At 34.6% G+C, this 19266-nt stretch overlaps 2 protein-coding genes across 2 annotated transcripts in view; both read left to right on the top strand.

Moving 5' to 3' along the window:
- Positions 1-8513, top strand: part of LOC129229748 (cilia- and flagella-associated protein 20) — a 23825-nt gene extending 15312 nt beyond the window's left edge. The window contains exon 6 of the mRNA XM_054864117.1: positions 8468-8513. Coding sequence (XP_054720092.1) covers positions 8468-8513 — 46 coding nt within the window. The remainder of the gene's footprint in view (positions 1-8467) is intronic.
- LOC129230631 (membrane metallo-endopeptidase-like 1) overlaps positions 8508-19266 on the top strand; it is a 65810-nt gene continuing 55051 nt past the window's right edge. Inside the window, exons 1-2 of the mRNA XM_054865046.1 lie at positions 8508-8641; positions 10874-10924. Coding sequence (XP_054721021.1) covers positions 8551-8641; positions 10874-10924 — 142 coding nt within the window. The 5' untranslated portion in view covers positions 8508-8550. The remainder of the gene's footprint in view (positions 8642-10873; positions 10925-19266) is intronic.

Below are 19266 nucleotides of genomic sequence, written 5' to 3'. Positions count from 1 at the left end.
ACAAGGGGACGCGTAACACAATTTGTCAATCTGGCTTTTCCAAAAGTAGAACTCTATCAGGCATCAACTGGAACACTTCTCGTTTCAGTTTGAACAATCTTTGCACACTAACACAGATGTTACCATTCGCACTCGACTCTCCTTTTTTATAACAAAAGCGAAATCACGGTCTTCGATTAATTTTTGATTTATATTTTTACGTAGGCTTGAAATAAGTGATCTCCACACATCTGGTTCTAAGGAAATACCATCCATAGTTGGTCGAAAAATACCATCTTTCCCACACGTATATCTTCTAATATGCACGCGTGTACGTTTCCGAAAAGTATTCACCAAAAGTGAAAATACAATCACCCAAGTGTATCATATCATCAGGCTGTGGAGAAGCCTCAATGTTCATTTTCATGTTCGTTGCATCCCATCTGTTCATCTTCAGGCTTCAAAGTTTCAGAATGATTTTCACCAGCGTTAGTCATTCTTAACTCTCATAGGATTAGGAGTCACAATACTAAAACAACTTCCTGTGAACTTAAAAAATAAATCAAACTAGGTTTTAACACTAGCTGGTGAAGAAAAATCCTAAGTACATAGAATAAAATTTCACGATCTCTTTCAAAGCTCAGAATCACCCTGAAAATGATTCTCCAAACATCCACTATAAACCAATGAATATTAACTTTAACCAATGAGAAGTGTACATAAGTCTCTTGCCACTGACGTCATAGAATATCACACGAACTTTTGAGCAGAGTTGAGTTGTTTTCCTCAGTATTCAGATTTTTAGAAATGCCAACACTTTGACTTCCAACTTCACCCTGACCTACTACGAGTAATTTTAAGATGGTAGCAGGTTTTCACATCACATCGAATGCCGATGACGTTTTCGCATCTCATGCAAATTGACATGATCAATTACACGTGATTGACCATGTCATGCGTGAGATGCGAAAACGTCATCGGCATTCGATGTGATGTGAAAACCTGCTACCATCTTAAAATTACTCGTAGTAGGTCAGGGTGAAGTTGGAAGTCAAAGTGTTGGCATTTCTAAAAATCTGAATACTGAGGAAAACAACTCAACTCTGCTCAAAAGTTCGTGTGATATTCTATGACGTCAGTGGCAAGAGACTTATGTACACTTCTCATTGGTTAAAGTTAATATTCATTGGTTTATAGTGGATGTTTGGAGAATCATTTTCAGGGTGATTCTGAGCTTTGAAAGAGATCGTGAAATTTTATTCTATGTACTTAGGATTTTTCTTCACCAGCTAGTGTTAAAACCTAGTTTGATTTATTTTTTAAGTTCACAGGAAGTTGTTTTAGTATTGTGACTCCTAATCCTATGAGAGTTAAGAATGACTAACGCTGGTGAAAATCATTCTGAAACTTTGAAGCCTGAAGATGAACAGATGGGATGCAACGAACATGAAAATGAACATTGAGGCTTCTCCACAGCCTGATGATATGATACACTTGGGTGATTGTATTTTCACTTTTGGTGAATACTTTTCGGAAACGTACACGCGTGCATATTAGAAGATATACGTGTGGGAAAGATGGTATTTTTCGACCAACTATGGATGGTATTTCCTTAGAACCAGATGTGTGGAGATCACTTATTTCAAGCCTACGTAAAAATATAAATCAAAAATTAATCGAAGACCGTGATTTCGCTTTTGTTATAAAAAAGGAGAGTCGAGTGCGAATGGTAACATCTGTGTTAGTGTGCAAAGATTGTTCAAACTGAAACGAGAAGTGTTCCAGTTGATGCCTGATAGAGTTCTACTTTTGGAAAAGCCAGATTGACAAATTGTGTTACGCGTCCCCTTGTATCTCACGTAGTGTCAAAGACAAACTTATGACTTATACTCTAAAAGAGTACATCCTTTCGGAAATTGAGAAAAAATATCCCTGTGATTGTCGATGCGATAAAATCAGCACATATACATCACAAGAAGTTGGTAAACTGGCTGATTCTCTACGTAAGTGACTATTTGATGAGCTCATATGCAACATAAAGTACCTTTCTAAAAAGAATGTGTGGGTTGTAAAAATGGATTCATTTTTTACATGAGAGTGCATGAATGTGAATCATTAACAAGGGGTCGAAAGTTCGACACTTTTTTCGAACAGGCTCTTTTTAATGTTAATTGGGAAAACTTGACTCGTGACTTCGTTACTTTGAATGTTGATAGTCCATGTTTAAAATGTCATGTGTCTGATTTATTTGATGCAATCGATGTTAAAAATATGCTTGAAAGTTTTGAAGAGTTTTACTTAAAGATGTAAGTTTATTTAATTGTCTTTTACTGTGTGTGTGAATAAATTGTGTTTATCATTTTAAAAGAGACTTGTGTTTTTATTGAGTTGTTGAATATGGTTGATGGATTATACTTTGAAATCACTCTTACATATATTTTTTATATGCACTTTCTTGTAAGTAATCTTTATACTATCGGTGTTGTCTTCATCTTATTGTATGGTTTTGTAATTAAGACTGAATGAAAATATAATTTTTGTGATATTTCTATAGTTTAATACATGCGAAGGACTTCAAATAATGCTAAGTGGAAAGTCAAAATTAGAACCGTAAAGCTTAAACATGACAATGGTTTGAAAACAATACACAGTTATATTCACATACACAAACTCGTACGTATCAATACACTTACATTAAAGAGAAATATTAAAGACTTATAAATTCCCATATGAGATAAGAACGCTCTTTCTTAACTTAGTTGGTCACATGATCGATAAAAGATCCTCACCTATTTGTGATTTGTCATGAAATAATATACATCGATAGATATGTTACTAAGTGTGTAATAGTTTTTATTTTTCTTAAATTCAAAGTTAAAACCAATTTGTTAATTGTAGGATTATATTAAGTGCTAAAAAATGCGATATTTTCGCTTATAATTTCGGTTGATAAGTAAAGTTTTATTACAAGTTCCCTCACACGAATGAACAATAACATGCTAGATGGATATTTGAAAGCTTGAGTAGATGATTTGTAAGTATCTTAAACATTATTATTATTATTATTTGTAATGTGTGTGTGTTAATTAATACTTAGAGTGCAAAGAGTAAATGGTTAAGTGCTATTGGTTATTAATACTAAGAGTAAAGTGATATTGAGTTTTAAATTTAATTAAATCATTTCGTTTGAAGATTCAGTTGAAAAAATTTTATTTTGTAAGTTTGAAAATTTTTGAAAAAAAAAAGATTGAAAGGAAAAAAAACAATATGTTACAAAAATATTATTATTATTATTATTTTGATTTGAAAAAAATATTTTTGCGGAAAAATTTACTGTTGTAAGATTAAAAATTTATTTTTATATGATGGAAAAAAAAAATTGATTTTTTTTAATTAGTGGAAAAATATTACAAGTTTGAGAAATTATTTCTTAAAAACATTTTATATGATTAAAGAAAACAAAAATTTTTGATTTCATTTTCTAAGTAGAAAAATATTACAAGTTTGAAAAAATACTGTTTTGAATCAAAAATCTGTTTTTGAAAGAAATATTCTTACAAGCTGGAAATTTTTTTTATAAGTTTGAAATGAAAAAGAAATTAATTCGAAACTACGAATTAAAATCTAAAATTTTGGTTGGAAAACCTGACATCAGGCTATTGTCGATCTATGTGCTTGATATTTGAGAAACGTGAACTAATTTTAATTGGTCAGAAACAGTGACATCACTTGAAAGACGTAGGCCAGGTGGTGAATAATACTAGCACGTGGGGTTTGTTATCTGTTATCGGTAAAGGGGTAGATAGCAATATTGATAAAGTCATTTTCTCAATTCGCCTCGGTGTGTGTGTGGACGATCCGAGGTGCTGTAGGATTACGGTAGTTTTTTTCAACAGCCGAGTTGATTTGCGATATCACGGCATGCGTTCTGCAAATCGACGATGGGCAGCCAGCCGTATGCAGCGATTTCAAATAAAACATGCGTGTAATTGTAATTTTGTGAGATTGAGTTATAATTAACAATCCACTTATTACAATTTCATTCACTGTTTTTAAATAACTTCGCGATAGCTGGTACTTGAGGGATTTCACCCCAAAAAGGTTAGTCTTTTGTACTTAATTTTAGTCAGTATTTAGCTATAACTTAATTTGTCAAAATTTAGATTAAGTTTCTTAATTTAACGTATAGCTGTCCATTTGAATGTATCGTTCGAAAAGGATAAAGACTAAAATAAATGATATCGATTTTGTTAAAGAAATTAGTTGTTAAAGTAAAATATTATTGGGAAAATGAAATAGCCAAAGTGATTCTAATTCATGAAGGTTGAAAATTTTGTTTTATTCTAACAAGAGTGCTTGTATGAAAAAAAAATAATAATAATAAAGTAAAACACTATGCGATAAAATGACTAAGTTAAATACTAATCAAAAAAAATAATTAATAGAGTTGATTAAATAAAATGTGATAAATTAAATGAAACTCTTGAAAAGCATATAAAGTGATGAAATGTAACTTGAGTGCGAAATTTGCTTACTTGAAAAAAATTAAATAAGTTGATTTTTTTAAAATCGTGAAAATTTATTAATGATAAGTGTTAATTACTACTAAGAGTAAATTGATTGCAAGTTTTTAAAATAAATTAGTTGGATGAAAATTGTAGACCTGATAATGTTTCGAAAAATTTGTGGGTTCGATTCCTGTTACTAATTGTGAAAAATTTCTAAGTTAAAAAATAACGGGAAAAAAAAACCGATAAAGTAAAAACAAGCAAGAAAATGATTAAGTTAAATACTAAGCGATAAAATGACTAAGTTTAATACTAATCAAAAAATAATTAAATAAAATGTGATAAATTCAATAAAACTCTTGAAAAGCATATGTAGTGATAAAATGTAACTTGAGTGCGAAATTTGCTTACTGGAAAAAAAATTAAATAAGTTGATTTTTAAAATCCATGAAAATTTCTTAATGATAAGTGTTTATTAATGCTAAGAGTAAATTGATTCCAAGTTTTGAAATGAATTTCAGTAGAAGTTATTTTTCGGTAAGTCTATTTTTAAAATTTGCTGACATGAAGTTTTGATACTCGACTTATAATTTTAACATTTCTTGGGTACTTCATTGATGTTTAACATTTTTGTGTTATGTGTTTTATTTTACCGTAGGTAAAAATAATTAAATAAAAGTGAAATTTATAAATTGTAATGAAAATTCTGTTAATGAAATTGGTTGGTTGTAAAGTAATATTTTGGAAAAGCTGTAATGAATGATAAATAGTAAAACGCAGTAAGTAAAATAGTAAAGTATGGTAAAGTAAAATAAAATATTCAGAGGGGATTTAATTCATGAAAGTTGAAAATTTTGTTTTATTCCATCAAGAGTGTTTGCATGAAAAAAAAAAAATAAAGGAAAATATGATTAACTTAAATATCGATGATAAAAAAATAATTATTAGAGTTAATTAAATGAAATGCGATAAATTAAGTGAAACTCATGAAAAGCATATGTAGTGATAAAATATAACTTGAGTGGGAAATTTGGTTACAGTAAAAAATTATTTAAGAAGATAATTTTTAAAATTCATGAAAATATTTGATAGTGATAAGTGTTAATTAATACGAAAAGTAAATTGATTGTAGATTTTGGAAAATTAAATGGATAAATGTATAAAAATAATAACGTATGTGATAATTTAAAATATTAACAATGAAAAAGAATCAAAGACGATTAAATGAATCTAAATCGTAAATGAGTTGCTATTTTAGTAAACTCAAACTAGAGTGAAAAGCATTTTAGTAGGAACATGTTAAAATCTCTTGTGCTAAGAAAAATAAATAACTTTTAAGCATAATTTTGTAACTGGAATAAATGTATGATAAAATGATTAAGTTAAGTATTAATGAAAAAGTAATTATTAGAGTTAATTAAATGGAATGTGATAAATTCAATGAAACTCTTGAAACGTATATGCAGTGTTGGAATGTAACTTGAGTGCGCAATTTGCTTACTGGAAAAAATTAATTAAGTTGATTTTTTAAAATCTGAGAAAATTTGTTAATGATAAGTGTTAATTACTACTACGAGTAAATTGATTGCAAGTTTGACATGATTGCAAAATTTGAAGACATGATAACGTTTTGAAAAATTTGAAGGTTCGATTCCTGTCACTACTTGTGAAAAATTTCTAAGTTTAAAAATATCGGAAAAAAAACGATAAAGTAAAAACAAGCGAGAAAATGACCAAACTCTAAAATATACTAAAAAAAAAATCGAAATCACGAAAAAATAATCTAAGTCTGAAATGCTTGAAATTAGTTAAAGACTAAAAAGTTAAGAAAATAGTTAAAGACTGAAAATAATTGAAAAACGCTAAAATAGTGAAAAAAAAAATCAAAGTGCTAAATGACAGGAAAAAACGTTAAAGTTCAAAATGTGTGAAAGAATGTTTAAGTTAATTATTTCTTCGAAAATTTAACAAGTAAGAAAAAATATTTTGTTGTATGAAAGTTAAAAAAAAATTAGTTAAGAAAATTATTTCTTCGAAATTTTTACAAGTTAGAAAAAATATTTGTCAATTTGACAAAGAAAAAAGAAATTAGTTAAGAAAATTTAACAAGTTAGAAAAAATAAAAATGATAAAGTTTGAAATGCATGAAAAAGAAAATCAAAGTTTAAAATATATTTCAAGTCCACAAAGCATTGAACCAAATCTAAAATCTCGAATGGGTTGTATTTAAATAAATCTTTACTTAAGTGAAAACTTTGTTATTATGAAAAATAATAATAATGATGATAGTTTCAATTATGAGCTGAAATACAGTTAATGATATGCCATGATTAGTACTAAAGAGTGAATTAACTGATGGTTTTAAAATTAATTTAATTGTAATATTCGTTGTCATGGTACAGATTCACATTAAGAGTGAAAGTGTAATGGAAAATATAGCATAGTGGTTAGCATACGTTTTTGCTAACTCAAAGTTTGGGTGTTCGATTCCCGACACTCTGTAAAATAAAAATAATTAAATTCGCGGAAATATTCTAAGTCCGGAAAAAAATATTCAAAGTTCCGATAGATGGCGCCACGAACGTTCTTAAAAGTAAAAATCGAAAAGTAAAAACATAGCAACAAGTGTTGCCAACTGAAAACTAAAAACTCTGGTTGTCATAACAACCAAAACTTTGACGTTGCCATCCAAAAACTTACCTTCAACACAGTGTTGCCGTTCCCTAAAACGAAATCCAAAAACGCGGGAAAATATTCAAAAACGCGGGAAAACCCTCATCACCTTCTTCAAGTTTCACGCGCAACCCAAGGTCAACCCCAAGGTCGGAGGAAGTGGAGGTCGGAGGAAGATCGTTAGGGGGTGGGAGGGGGAGGAAGAGTGGGAGGCGCAATATTGCGCATTGCGCCTCCTGGCGTTCAACTCTCCTTTTTACACTACTCATGCTTAAAAACATAGGATCTGACCATTTTTTAAATAATTTCTTTAAGTTTAATATTTAAAAAAAATTACTTAAATGGTTCGCTTTCATCGTTTAACGCTTCTGCCGGTGACATCACAAATGATGAAATGCCATTCAGTGTTGCCATTTTCACGGTCCAAAATATTTAATTCGCATCTTTACTCACGTGTATTGGCAACGATAGGGTTGATAGCAAGCGTAGTGCGCAATTTTAATTCGCTGCTTGATTATCATAACGTGGAAACGTAGTAGAAAGATGCGGCAAAGTGCATCGTTTGTGATGCCATCAAGACCACGCCTTGTTATAAAAATCGGACATTAAAACAATTAATTTTAAAAAAACTGTTGGGAAAATGAGAGTATTTTCTGGGTCCATGTTATTTTTTTTTTTTTTGCTCATTCTATCCATTTCAATGACTAAAAGTAGTACTTTTGACTGAAGGAAACCACCCCATTACAAAGGTTTTCTTTTTTTCAGGATTGTGTTTATATGATTCGATGCGGAATAGGATCCTCATATAAATAATAGCCGATGATCGAGTAACGCACGTGTTTCAGCAATGAAACTCGCGCCACGGCATGATAATTTTATACTATGTTTTGGTTATGATTAACACATGCAGGGAAAGGCTATATTGTGACAAGGCTGAACTCGGTCCGGTTACCTAACTGTTTTACTGGTAAGACTTGTGTCATTACAGGGGAATAAAGAAACGAAAACAATGAACGCTACCCACTGGAGTTAAGGGTTAATCCACTGGAGTTAGGGCTACAATTTCAACTATCAAAAATATCACCAAACAGGCAATGGCTTCGTTCAAATGTAGAAGCAATTTTCACCCGTCATTCCTTGACGGGCGTCTTTCTAGTGAACTAATGAACGGAAATCGCAATTTTTTGACTTACGTTATTCTGGCTCAGAGGTACAGATATTACTAAGGAAATTATCTATTTGGTGCAGATATGCCCACTTACAGATTTTTATTAAAACTTAACTTTCTTTTTCCTTTCCAAAAATAGGAGTTCAAACTGCTTTGGAACTGTTCTGCATCTTATGAATCAATAACACTTGATTTCCACTGGCTATAGACATCAAAGATACGATGAAGTACAAGAAGAAGCTGATAGCAATGTTTATTACCGCCGTCGTCCTAACGATTGTCATTGCTGCGTGCGTCATTTTCATAAAACCAAGTAAGTGGCGCTTTGTAGATTGTGTAAGTTTATGACGTTTATAATAGCATTTCGATGAGAAAATCTTGTGGTGGAGGTAGCGAACTTTTAGCATACCTAGTACTTCGTGCCATACTTGATCAACACTTAGGTCTCTTGCAATCGAGGCAACTTAGTTGAATCAACTTTCGAACGGGTAGTTATTAGGGGCCGTTTACTAATTACGTAAGGATGATTTTGGCGATTTTCACCCCCCTCTACCCCCAAGTAAGGGTACGTACGAATCTCCCCACCCCCCATTACGTAAGATTCCGTTCCGTTTTTCAAAAAAAAAAAATTTTGTTAGAAAAAGATCAGTTACAGTAAAACTCCCAGTTTGACGTAAATCAAAGATTTTTTTTTTTCAATTTTTTTCTGATGCGATAATAATTTAAAATAAAACATAATATATGCAGTGCAATTCTTTTATTATATTTAACACTAGTGGTACTCGCACGGCTTTGCTTGTAGTAGAAAATTAAAAGGTCTTTTGGTTCGCCTGTATAGTTACAAATAATGTATGGTGAATTTCTCGCCAATTGGCTTGCCCAAGTTACGGTTCCACGTCGTGATAACTCGGTAATTTACTCGTCCATCTTATGATAATTTTCCTCGGGAAAACGTTCTTAAAATTGGAATAGAAAAAGAACAAAACCGAATTTTCAAAAAATCGCTTCGAGGCGCACACCCCCATGCTACAAACTAACTTTGTGCCAAATTTCATGAAAATCGGCTGAACGATCTAGGCGCTATGCGCGTCACAGAGATCCAGACATCCAGACAGATAAGACTTTCAGCTTTATTATTAGTAAAGATAAAGACTTTATTTTTTGTGAAACAAGTAAAAAACGACTCATCCTAATGCGTTTTTTACCTTCCGGACGAAAATGAAATTTGATTCCTCCCAAACCACTTGATTGCGCGAATTCTATTATAAAATATTACGTAAGAATCGATTTGACCCTCCCCCCCCCTCAAGTTAAGGGCACGTAGAGGTTTTTCTAACACCCCCTCCCCCTCGGAACCCTTACGTAATTAATGAATGGCTGCGTAGGAAATGCAACTTGGTAAAAAAGTGAAGGAATCACCCTGCATCCTTCACATCCCATCCAGGCACGCTACCATTCTTATCGCGATGAGTTTAGTCAAGCTTTTAGTTAATTCAACTCATTGGGGCATTGCCAATTGTTTGCGCTACACACGAGTGAACTAGTTGAGTCAACTCGGTTCAGCGTTTTAACAGAGTTGTGGATTAGCTGCTCGAATAGATTCGGCTTGATAGAAGAACATTTGATTCAACTGAATTGCCTCGTGTGAAGACAACAAAATGCACTAGTCAACTTGTTGACGTTGACAGGCAACTTTTTCTTACGCTGATTCAATTAAGGTGCTTCACATGGGCGCCCATAAGAAAATTTTAAGTGGGGGGGGGGGGGGGGGGGGGGTCAGATATTTTTCCTTTGGAAACTGATTTCAGTACAGATTCGAGTTATTACAATTTGACAATATCAATGACTTATTCATTAATAGCTGGAGAAGAAATATTTTTACATTTTTGCAAAGAAAAAAGTATTAAAAGGAAGGAAATTCTAATTTATATGAAGGGGGGGGGGGTGAGCCCCCCCTCCATATTGGTGCCTATGTTGCTTAATGTGTAGTGTAATAGACCTTACTATTTCCATTTTTACTTATTTTCCTTCATGGGCAAATGTGGCAGTTAAGTTGAATGATATTTCAGGCGTTCAGAGCTAAAGTGTATCAAGTCTGTGGACGACTTGACCCGATTTCGCTCTGGAACGCCTCATTTAATACAATGCACTTTGAGTTCTTATTATTTGAGACATTCAGAGATAAAGTGGATCAAGTCATTCATGGACTTGATTCACTATAGCTCTGAACTCTTGAATGGCTGGCACATCAACGTAATAACCTCCCTTTCCTTGCAGTTTTTAGTTTCGGAATATAAAATAGATTTGTGTCCACGATCAGCCTTCGTATTCACCTGATCTAACACTGCGTGACAATTTTCTTTTGCTACGCCACTGAGCAGAAGTGCTGTATATTATAGTCGAATGTGAGATTTTAAACTTAATTACCCGTTATGGTATAACTAATTTCTTGTTGCTAAAATCTGTTCACTTTCTTTTTCATGCAGCCAAATATGTAGCAATGCGATGATTTCAAAATCATTCATTTTTTTACTTTTCTTTTCAGCATGGAAGAAAGACAAGTTTTCACCAGAAAGCGCAAATCTAACGTACATAGGTGAGACTCTTTCTTTCAGAATAATTTTGATTAATGATGTTGTTGCTTCTCATCCCTGAGATCAGCAGAGCTACAGTGCAGCTCTGGTTAGTTGAGCTGTGACCTTGACTATGTTTACCTGTTTTAGGGGAGTTTAGTGAAAAATAGACACGTTATTGGCTCGAATTTTAGTTGGAATATTTCTGAAAAACTACTAAGAAAGTTTCTTAACTCGACTTAGCGCCAATTACCTCTTCCTATTTACCGAAACAGAGGTGAGCATTGTCAGAGTCGGAGCTCAACTTCTCAGATCCTCACAATAGATCTCCGATCCATGAATCTATTCACCCTGAGGAAGTCCAAGACCAGTAAAGGATCACCAAACAGGTCCCGTCTGGTGAGTCCCAAATAGAAGTCCAAGGGAAGGTCTGGAAGTCCAAGATCAGTAAAGGATCACCAAACAGGTCCCGTCTGGTGAGTCCCAAACAGAAGTCCAAGGGAAGGTCTGGAAGTCCAAGACCAGTAAAGGATCACCAAACAGGTCCCGTCTGGTGAGTCCCAAACAGGATAAAACGTGGGCAGGAGAGGCCTGTGCAGATGAACACTTAGCGCAAAGTTCGAACTGTTTAATAACATTGACAAAAGTCATTGTTGATAAATGTCCACTAAAGAGACGGGTGAGAGCAGTTTGGTCCCGCTGCAGTACTCCTGTGTAAGAGAGCCACCAGGCTGCTTGCTTTGTTAAAGCTTGACCACGAAAAGAAGGCGGATGACCTTGAAGCGAAACATCATTTGCGCCATTTGTAATTGGTTGAATCTGCCAGAAAGCACCGAATAGTGAGAGGCATGGTCTCGCTAATCCAATCTCGCTAATTCCAAAATAATAACAAACAACCTTTTACGAATGATACAAATGACGTTTTTGCTTCAAGGTCATCCGCCTTCTTTTCGTGGTCAAGCTATACCAGGGCTGTCCAACTGCAAAGAGCCCACGGGCCAGAATTCCGGTCACTGATCACCTGGCGGGGCGCAGTTTGAAAAAGTTGAACAATAACCTCTTACACAATAACAATTAATAGTTGAATTATTAATTATTAAACAATGAAACAGAAGGGTTATAAAACGATTTGCTTTCATTTAACGGGAAAACTCAGGCCGATCCGCTTTCTTTACAAGGGCAGGAATGTCAACATCGATGTTTGCCGTTGCCAGCCGAAGAAGGTCTAACAAAGTCTGTCGGAGAGGTAGCTCCTGTGACGATTCTTGATAAAGTTCATCGCCGATAAAGTACTTTCGCATAAATATGACGAGAGCACGCTCTCAATTTCTTTTTCGAAATCATAAGGCCGTAGAGTCAGTGAAGGGGTCTTTATTTTTAACTAATTGCAGGCAGGTTTTGCTTATCTGAAATGTTTCTCTCTTGCCTCCCTATCTCCTCCCCACCCCCGACGTGAGACAATACTATTTCTGGGAATTCGTTCGAACACCAGCGTGCAGGGTAGGACTACTTGACCTTGACCTGTAGATGTCCTGTACCTTTTTCGCCCAATACAATTAAAGGAGTAAAAGAACGATCAAGATGAAATTTCGAGACCCCGGCTTCATCAAGAATGTAGTCTCGGAAGCTTCTTCTTTACTAATAATAAAGCTGAAAGTCTCTCTGTCCGGAGGATGTCTGGATGTCTGGATATCTGTAGGATGTCTGTAGGATGTCTGTGACGCGCATAGCGCCTAAACCGTTCCGCCGATTTTCATGAAATTTGGCACAAAGTTAGTATGTAGCATGGCGGTGTGCACCTCGAAGCGATTTTTCGAAAATTCGATGTGGTTCTTTTTCTATTCCAATTTTAAGAAAAAAAATATCATAAGATGGACGAGTAAATTACGAAATTATCATAACGTGGAACCGTAACATGGGCACAAGCCAATTGGTGAGATACGAAATTATCATAACGTGGAACTGTAACATGGGTACAAGCCAACTGGCGAGAAAGTTCACCATACATTATTTGTAAATATACAGGCGAACCAAAAGACCTTTTGATTTTTCTATTACGGGCAAAGCCGTGCGGGTATCACTAGTGATACCATAAAATGTCGACAAAAGAAATATGCTGAATAGTAAGTAGGCGGGCCGCACGATATGTGTTGGCGGACCGCCAGTTGGACAGCCCTGAGCTATACCAATCACGCACCAGCGTGGCTTTCCAAGTGACCATGCTCGCTGCCTTTTGTCTAGAGAAAGACTCCATGAAAGGGAGAGAGGCAACAGGAACAATGGTCTCACAGCACCTGCTAAAGCTTCAGCAATTTCGTTACCAGCGTCATCGACGTGGGACGGGATCCATTGAAAGTGAATCTGGTGAAAGGGGGAAAGACGTTTTAGGATCTTGAGAATCTCCGTACTAGAGATGAGACGGGCTCAGCCCGGGCCCGACAGCCCGAGCCCGAGCCAGGGCCCGGGTTCTAGAACGGAAAATAGGTTTCGGGCTCGGGCTCAAAACACAGATATTCAATCGCCAATCTCCATACAAATTTAAAGCAAATAAACATTTTCCTACTGTGAGAAAATGAAAGGAACATTTAAATCAGTTCAATCAATGTCAAATTCCCCCTCCCCTCCCCCCCCCCCAAAAAAAATAAATAAATTAACGCTTATTTATAGTGTTTTTTTGCGATTGCTATTGCAACATGTCATACACTATAATGCATTTGAAGTGGAGCAATTTAAGAAAATCTCGAACCTTCTCTCTGTAGAAGGCTCGGTTTTTGATGCAAGAAAGTTTCCTTCGGGCTCGGATTTGTGTCCGAGACAATATCACTCGGGCTCGGGCGGACTCGGTTACAAACTTTCGGGCTCGGGCGGGCCCGGGCTCTCAAAAATGAGCCCGAACTCATCTCTACTTCCTACTAGTGTCATGTGTCGTCCCAGTCGGCTAAGTGCTGATTGATTAATAATAATTCAAATGAGTTTCAATGCAGGATCTTGCAAACTTTTTCAAGCCATCCGTCTCTTAGATGTATACTGTTTTTTTCATCACCTGGTTGGGGATCTGCTCATTTATTGAGCTTCTTTAAATTTTGTTATTGTTACTAAGGATCTTTAGTTGTTGGGGTGCCCAATTTGTTGAACTAAATATCGCTTTTTTCCAATGAGCTCGACTCATGTGACGTATATGAGCTACGTAGCAGACGGAGTTCCGATTCTCCGATGACCATTAACCATGCGTATTTTTGCAGGTTAAAAACGATCCTTGCTATTTACAGAAGGGAAGTTTTTGCTGCAAATTATCTCCTAGAAATACTCTGAGCGAAAAACAAATCATTCTTAAGATACGAAATTGTTCTTTTTAACCATATTTTTCAGATTTTATGCTCTTGGTTCCGAGTCGAAAAATTAGTGAAATCCAGTGGCGGCGATTCAAGCGGGGGGGGGGGGGGGGGGGGGGGAACCGCCCCCGCACTTTTTATGGTTCATTTTTTTTTTATTGACCAACATAGAAACCAAAACTAGAAATTATAAAAAAAGCAGAAGTGTCAAAATTTTCAGATCTTAGTTATTTGTATGAAACATTATTTGCACAAGCAGTAGATAACTTTTACTTAATGTATTCATTGTTTAGATATTAGTAAATTAATTGTTTTACTTAAACAAGCAATACTTGCTTAATGAAATTGTTACCAAGTGTTTGTGACTTTTCAAAATATTTTGGGGTAAATTATATAAGTCTAATTCGTGTCAAAGTGTTTCTTAGGGGTAAGTTATTGTGTACATAATTCATCAAAATCTTAAGAACTTGAGTTAAGCTGTTAGACTTGCATCAGTTACCACTCATATGCTCTCAAAACCAACCTCAGCAAAATTTTGTACTTTTTTTTCTTTCATTTTTTTGCTAAAATTCTTATGGTTTTATGTTGTCGTTTTTTTTATCCCCACCCCCACTTTTCAGTCCTAAACGCCACCACTGGTGAAAACGCACTTCTTTTCATTTATTGCTCTTTTCAACACTCTTCACACAAACTAGAATCAACATGCATGACCAGCCCACAGATAAAACTTATAATGACTGTTGTTATGCAGTGCGTTAATTTCCTTGCTTCTCAGAACTGTCGTAACTTCCTAGCATTTGCCCGACGCCAGATTATTAGACATGGAAAACGAGACTCAAAGAATAAAAGTAAATAATAAATGTTCATGCTATTAAGAACAACTAAAAACGAGCTGATGTGTCCATCACATGACTTCCTTTTACTCCAATTTAATGTCATTTCCCCATTATTAGCAATTTTAATGTGATTCAATTGTTTACTCTCTAAATATCACCAACAGTGGCCAAATTGAAACCAAATTTATAATTTAAAAAAAAAAAATCGCCAAATTTGTCGCCAAGTTGGCGACTAAACTTGGCGATCAAAAGACTGGCGATATATCGCCAAGTGTCCGACAAATTATAACACCACTTCAGTTTACATCAAAATTAACAATGATTTCCCCCTAAAAAGGGGGCAAAAGACACCTTTAGAAATATCCGAATGCAACCAAAAGGGAAGGTGCACAACTAGGCCCCACTAGGAGTCTACGTACCAAATTTCAACTTTCTAGGACATACTGTTTTTGAGTTACGCGAGACACATACGCACATACATACGTACATACGGACGTCACGAGAAAATTCGTTGTAATTAACTCGGGGGTCGTCAAAATGGAAATTTCGGGTGTCTGTAGGTTCCTAGGCATATATCCACGTGTGTGGGTCGAAAAAAACTCAACATTCATTCAGGGGGTGAGAAAAATGGAAATTAAGGCCGAATTTTGAGTGAAATTTTTTGCGCGAATACAATACTTCCTTTTTTGTAAAAGGAAATAAATATGAAAATAAGCCGCTATTAATAAAATTAAGAATACTACTAAACACAAGTTTATTGAAGAATTTGATCTTTACCATCTTTCGCTTTAAGTTTGAGTTTTCCTTTGCCGAGAGATTAGGTTCAGATTAAATTGCTTGCCTATCCGAAAGAGCTGATGAACCTTCATTTGACTAAAAATAAAAGATTTGAGCTGGTAATTAACTAAACAGCTAGACTCGGTCTGAGGAAACATTTGCGGCACATAGCGGAAGTTCATTGTTTTGCATTAGGTTTATGAATGCAAGGCTGTGGCATTGGCTTCTTGCTAGTTATGCCAGGATCTGAGAGAACTGAGATTTGTTGTCAAATTGTAATGATTGTTGAAGGATGGAGAAGCTAATGACCGCGAATTAGAAGCTGCATAGGGGAAATTAGTGTTAAAGAACATAAATAAATAAATAAAAGATGTATCTATCCACGATGATGCTAGTGCTTGTCTTTAATGATATTACAACATTCTTTAATTGACTGTATAGTCACAGAATCCGGCACTATACAGTCATGGAGTTACAGGTTATACGTTTGTGACTCCATGTTTGGAGCAATTGCAGGGGGCTCAGTGAACGGTCGCTGTGAACTCTCAAAAAATTCCTTAATCGGAAAATATTGTGTGAGGATTCGGTAAACGGGGAAAAAGTGTTGCAAAATTGCATTTTCCCCCCAATGATGCCCGATATCACTAATCATTAGATGTAGGTGTGTATGCAATGTGCATGCGCCTATTTTTACTTCCTCTTACGAAGTAAAGGAAGTATTGCATTCGCGAAAAAATTTTCACCCAAAAATGGACCTTAATTTCCATTTTGCTCGCCCCCGAATGAATATTGATTTTTTTTTCTATCCGAACACACGTGGATATATGTCTAAGAACGTATAAAAATCCGAAATATCCATTTTGACGAGCCCCGAATTAATTACAACGAGTTTTCTCGTGACGTCTGTATGTACGTATGTATGTGCGTATGTGTGTATGTATCTAACATAACTCAAGAACGGTTTGTCCTAGAAAGTTGAAATTTGGTACGTAGACTCCTGGTGGGGTCTAGTTGTGCACCTCTCCTTTTGGTTGCATTCGGATGTTCCAAAGGGTGTCTTTTACACCTTTTTGGGAGTAAATCATTGTTAATTTCAATGCAAACTTAAGTAGTGTTATAATTTGGCAAACACTTGGCGATATATCGCCAAGATGTTGGTCGCCAAGTTTTGTCGCCAACTTGGCGACAAATTTGGAGGTTTTTTAATTTTTTTTTTAAATTTAAATCTGGTTTTATTTTGGCCACTATTGGCGATATTTAGAGAGTTAACCATTGAATCACATTGAAATGACCAATATTGGGAAAATTAATCTGTATAAAACGTTTTTTTTTTGCTTCAGTTTGCTACAAACTTGGGGTAAAAATATTTAAAGTTTCTTTGATTACCAAAAGGCATTATCCTTATATATTATTTCTGTAGCCTGTTTTTGGTTTCTACGCCAGATTTTCCTCAATTCTTGATCCATTTCTTTGATTTACGCCTTATATTAAAGCTTATGCTGTTGGCTACTGACGAAAAATAGACCCACGGTCTAAAAATTGTTTTTTTTCAGCCGAAAAACCTGTTTTAAAGAACCAGAATGAGGTTTTCGGTTAAACTTATAACTTTAATTTGCGCTATGACCGACAGAGCTGAATAGCTTGATCGGCAGAGCATTCTCTTCGTAACCAGGAGAATGCGTGTTCGGACCCACGTCCGGACAATCTGCAGCAAAAAATTAGAGAAATATCGCGCATTACAAGCACACTTAAGGAAGTGAATAACAACAATGAAGAAACAGAATAAATGAGAAGGAAACGCTCCTTGCTGATATGAAAAATTGAAGTGACATTGTGCTAAATTACTTCTGAATTGTACGTTTTTTCTTTTTAAGCTTTGGCTCTGGTAAGAAAATTAAAGCCTAATGTAAGCGAAAATATAAGTAACAGGTTTAAGATTTCAGACTACAATAGAATTGTTTTTTGTTCAGAAAAAAAAAATCGTATATTGAAATATATATTCCTCTAATGAGTTTTTGACTCTTTGTACAAATAAAAAAAATACTACCTCAATTTGAAGGGTAAAATATACATGATTTCTTCTTTTTGTAAAAAAACAAATAGCTTATCATTTTTACTACATTCGAAAAGCTACGCATAAAAAAGAGCATAGTTCAATTTATTTTGTATTTTAACCGTGCTGTTAAATGATGAACACGTGCTGCCATCTAAGTTATAACGGTTCAAGCAGCCTGCGGTAACAAATTGTAAAAATTTTCAAGAATAAAAAAATGTTTCTTCAATACCTTATCTTATATATTATTCCCTTCTCATTTTAAAACTTAACAGGCTGGCTAATGAAGAAAAATAGACTTACGGTCGAAAAATCAAGTTTTCGAAAACGCCCCTTGCTGTTTCAAAACCTTGATGCTGCCTGTAGTTCTTATGCATTTTTTAAAAGCAAAGTTCTAATGCAGTTTTCCATTTTTTACGTCGCTTTCGGCAAAAAAAAAAAAAAAAAAAAGCCTGTGTGTGTGTGTTTATATTTTAATAAAGCTTAAAAGCACTGGACTTAGTTGTTCGGTTAAATTGATAAGTTTTTTTCGGTAGAGCGTTCGGCTATAAACTATATGAACTTCGGGCAAGTTTAGGCTGACCTATATAGTATCAAATTTATATTAGTATTACGCATTACATGTACTCATAACATACAAACGTAATAAAATAAATGCAGTGGGAATGCTGCTTGGTGTTTCGACTCCTTTATGCAAGCTACAGTTATCATTCGGATAAGTTGACTGTTAATCGAAGGGTGTTCTTCCCTTTTTTTTTAGCTTTGACTACATCCAGACCACTCAGCGTAATGTAAGCATAAAAAAAGTATTAGATTTACCTAAAGGAAATCATTTTTGTGCAGAAAAACATTTTCATTGTATGCTGAAATGTAGATGTTTCTAATAGCAGTGTTCGATCTTTTGTACAAATGAAAAAATACTACGCCAAGTTAAAACTACGAGTTTCAATCAGTAAACCTTTAATTTTTTATTCGCGCGAATACGATATAAAGCATTAAAATTATTATCAACTTCATTAGCAAGAAATCATTTTCTACTCCTCTGCTTTCTGTTGAAAAAAAAATACATTTTGTCTACGTTCGAGAAATTACACTTAAAAAACGGACTCAGTTCAACTGGTTTTGGTTTTGAATTTTAAGTGTTCGATCCAAAGAGAAACATGTGCGGGCATTTAAGCCGTAACGGTTAAAGCAACCTTCTATGTGAAATAGTTCAATATTCAAAGATAAAAACACTTATTTTCAATCTGATTTATTACTTCTCTAGAATGTTTGTTTCAATCGCTACGTGAGATCTTCGTCATTCTTTAATCAAATTCCATGCTTTGCGAATAATTTTAAATCGTATCGTGCTGGTTAATGACAAA

Source organism: Uloborus diversus, chromosome 9 (assembly GCF_026930045.1).
Source record: "Uloborus diversus isolate 005 chromosome 9, Udiv.v.3.1, whole genome shotgun sequence".
NCBI lineage: Eukaryota > Metazoa > Arthropoda > Arachnida > Araneae > Uloboridae > Uloborus > Uloborus diversus.
The sequence above is the reverse complement of the archived record's forward strand: the minus strand, read 5'-3'. Positions and strand labels throughout refer to the sequence as shown.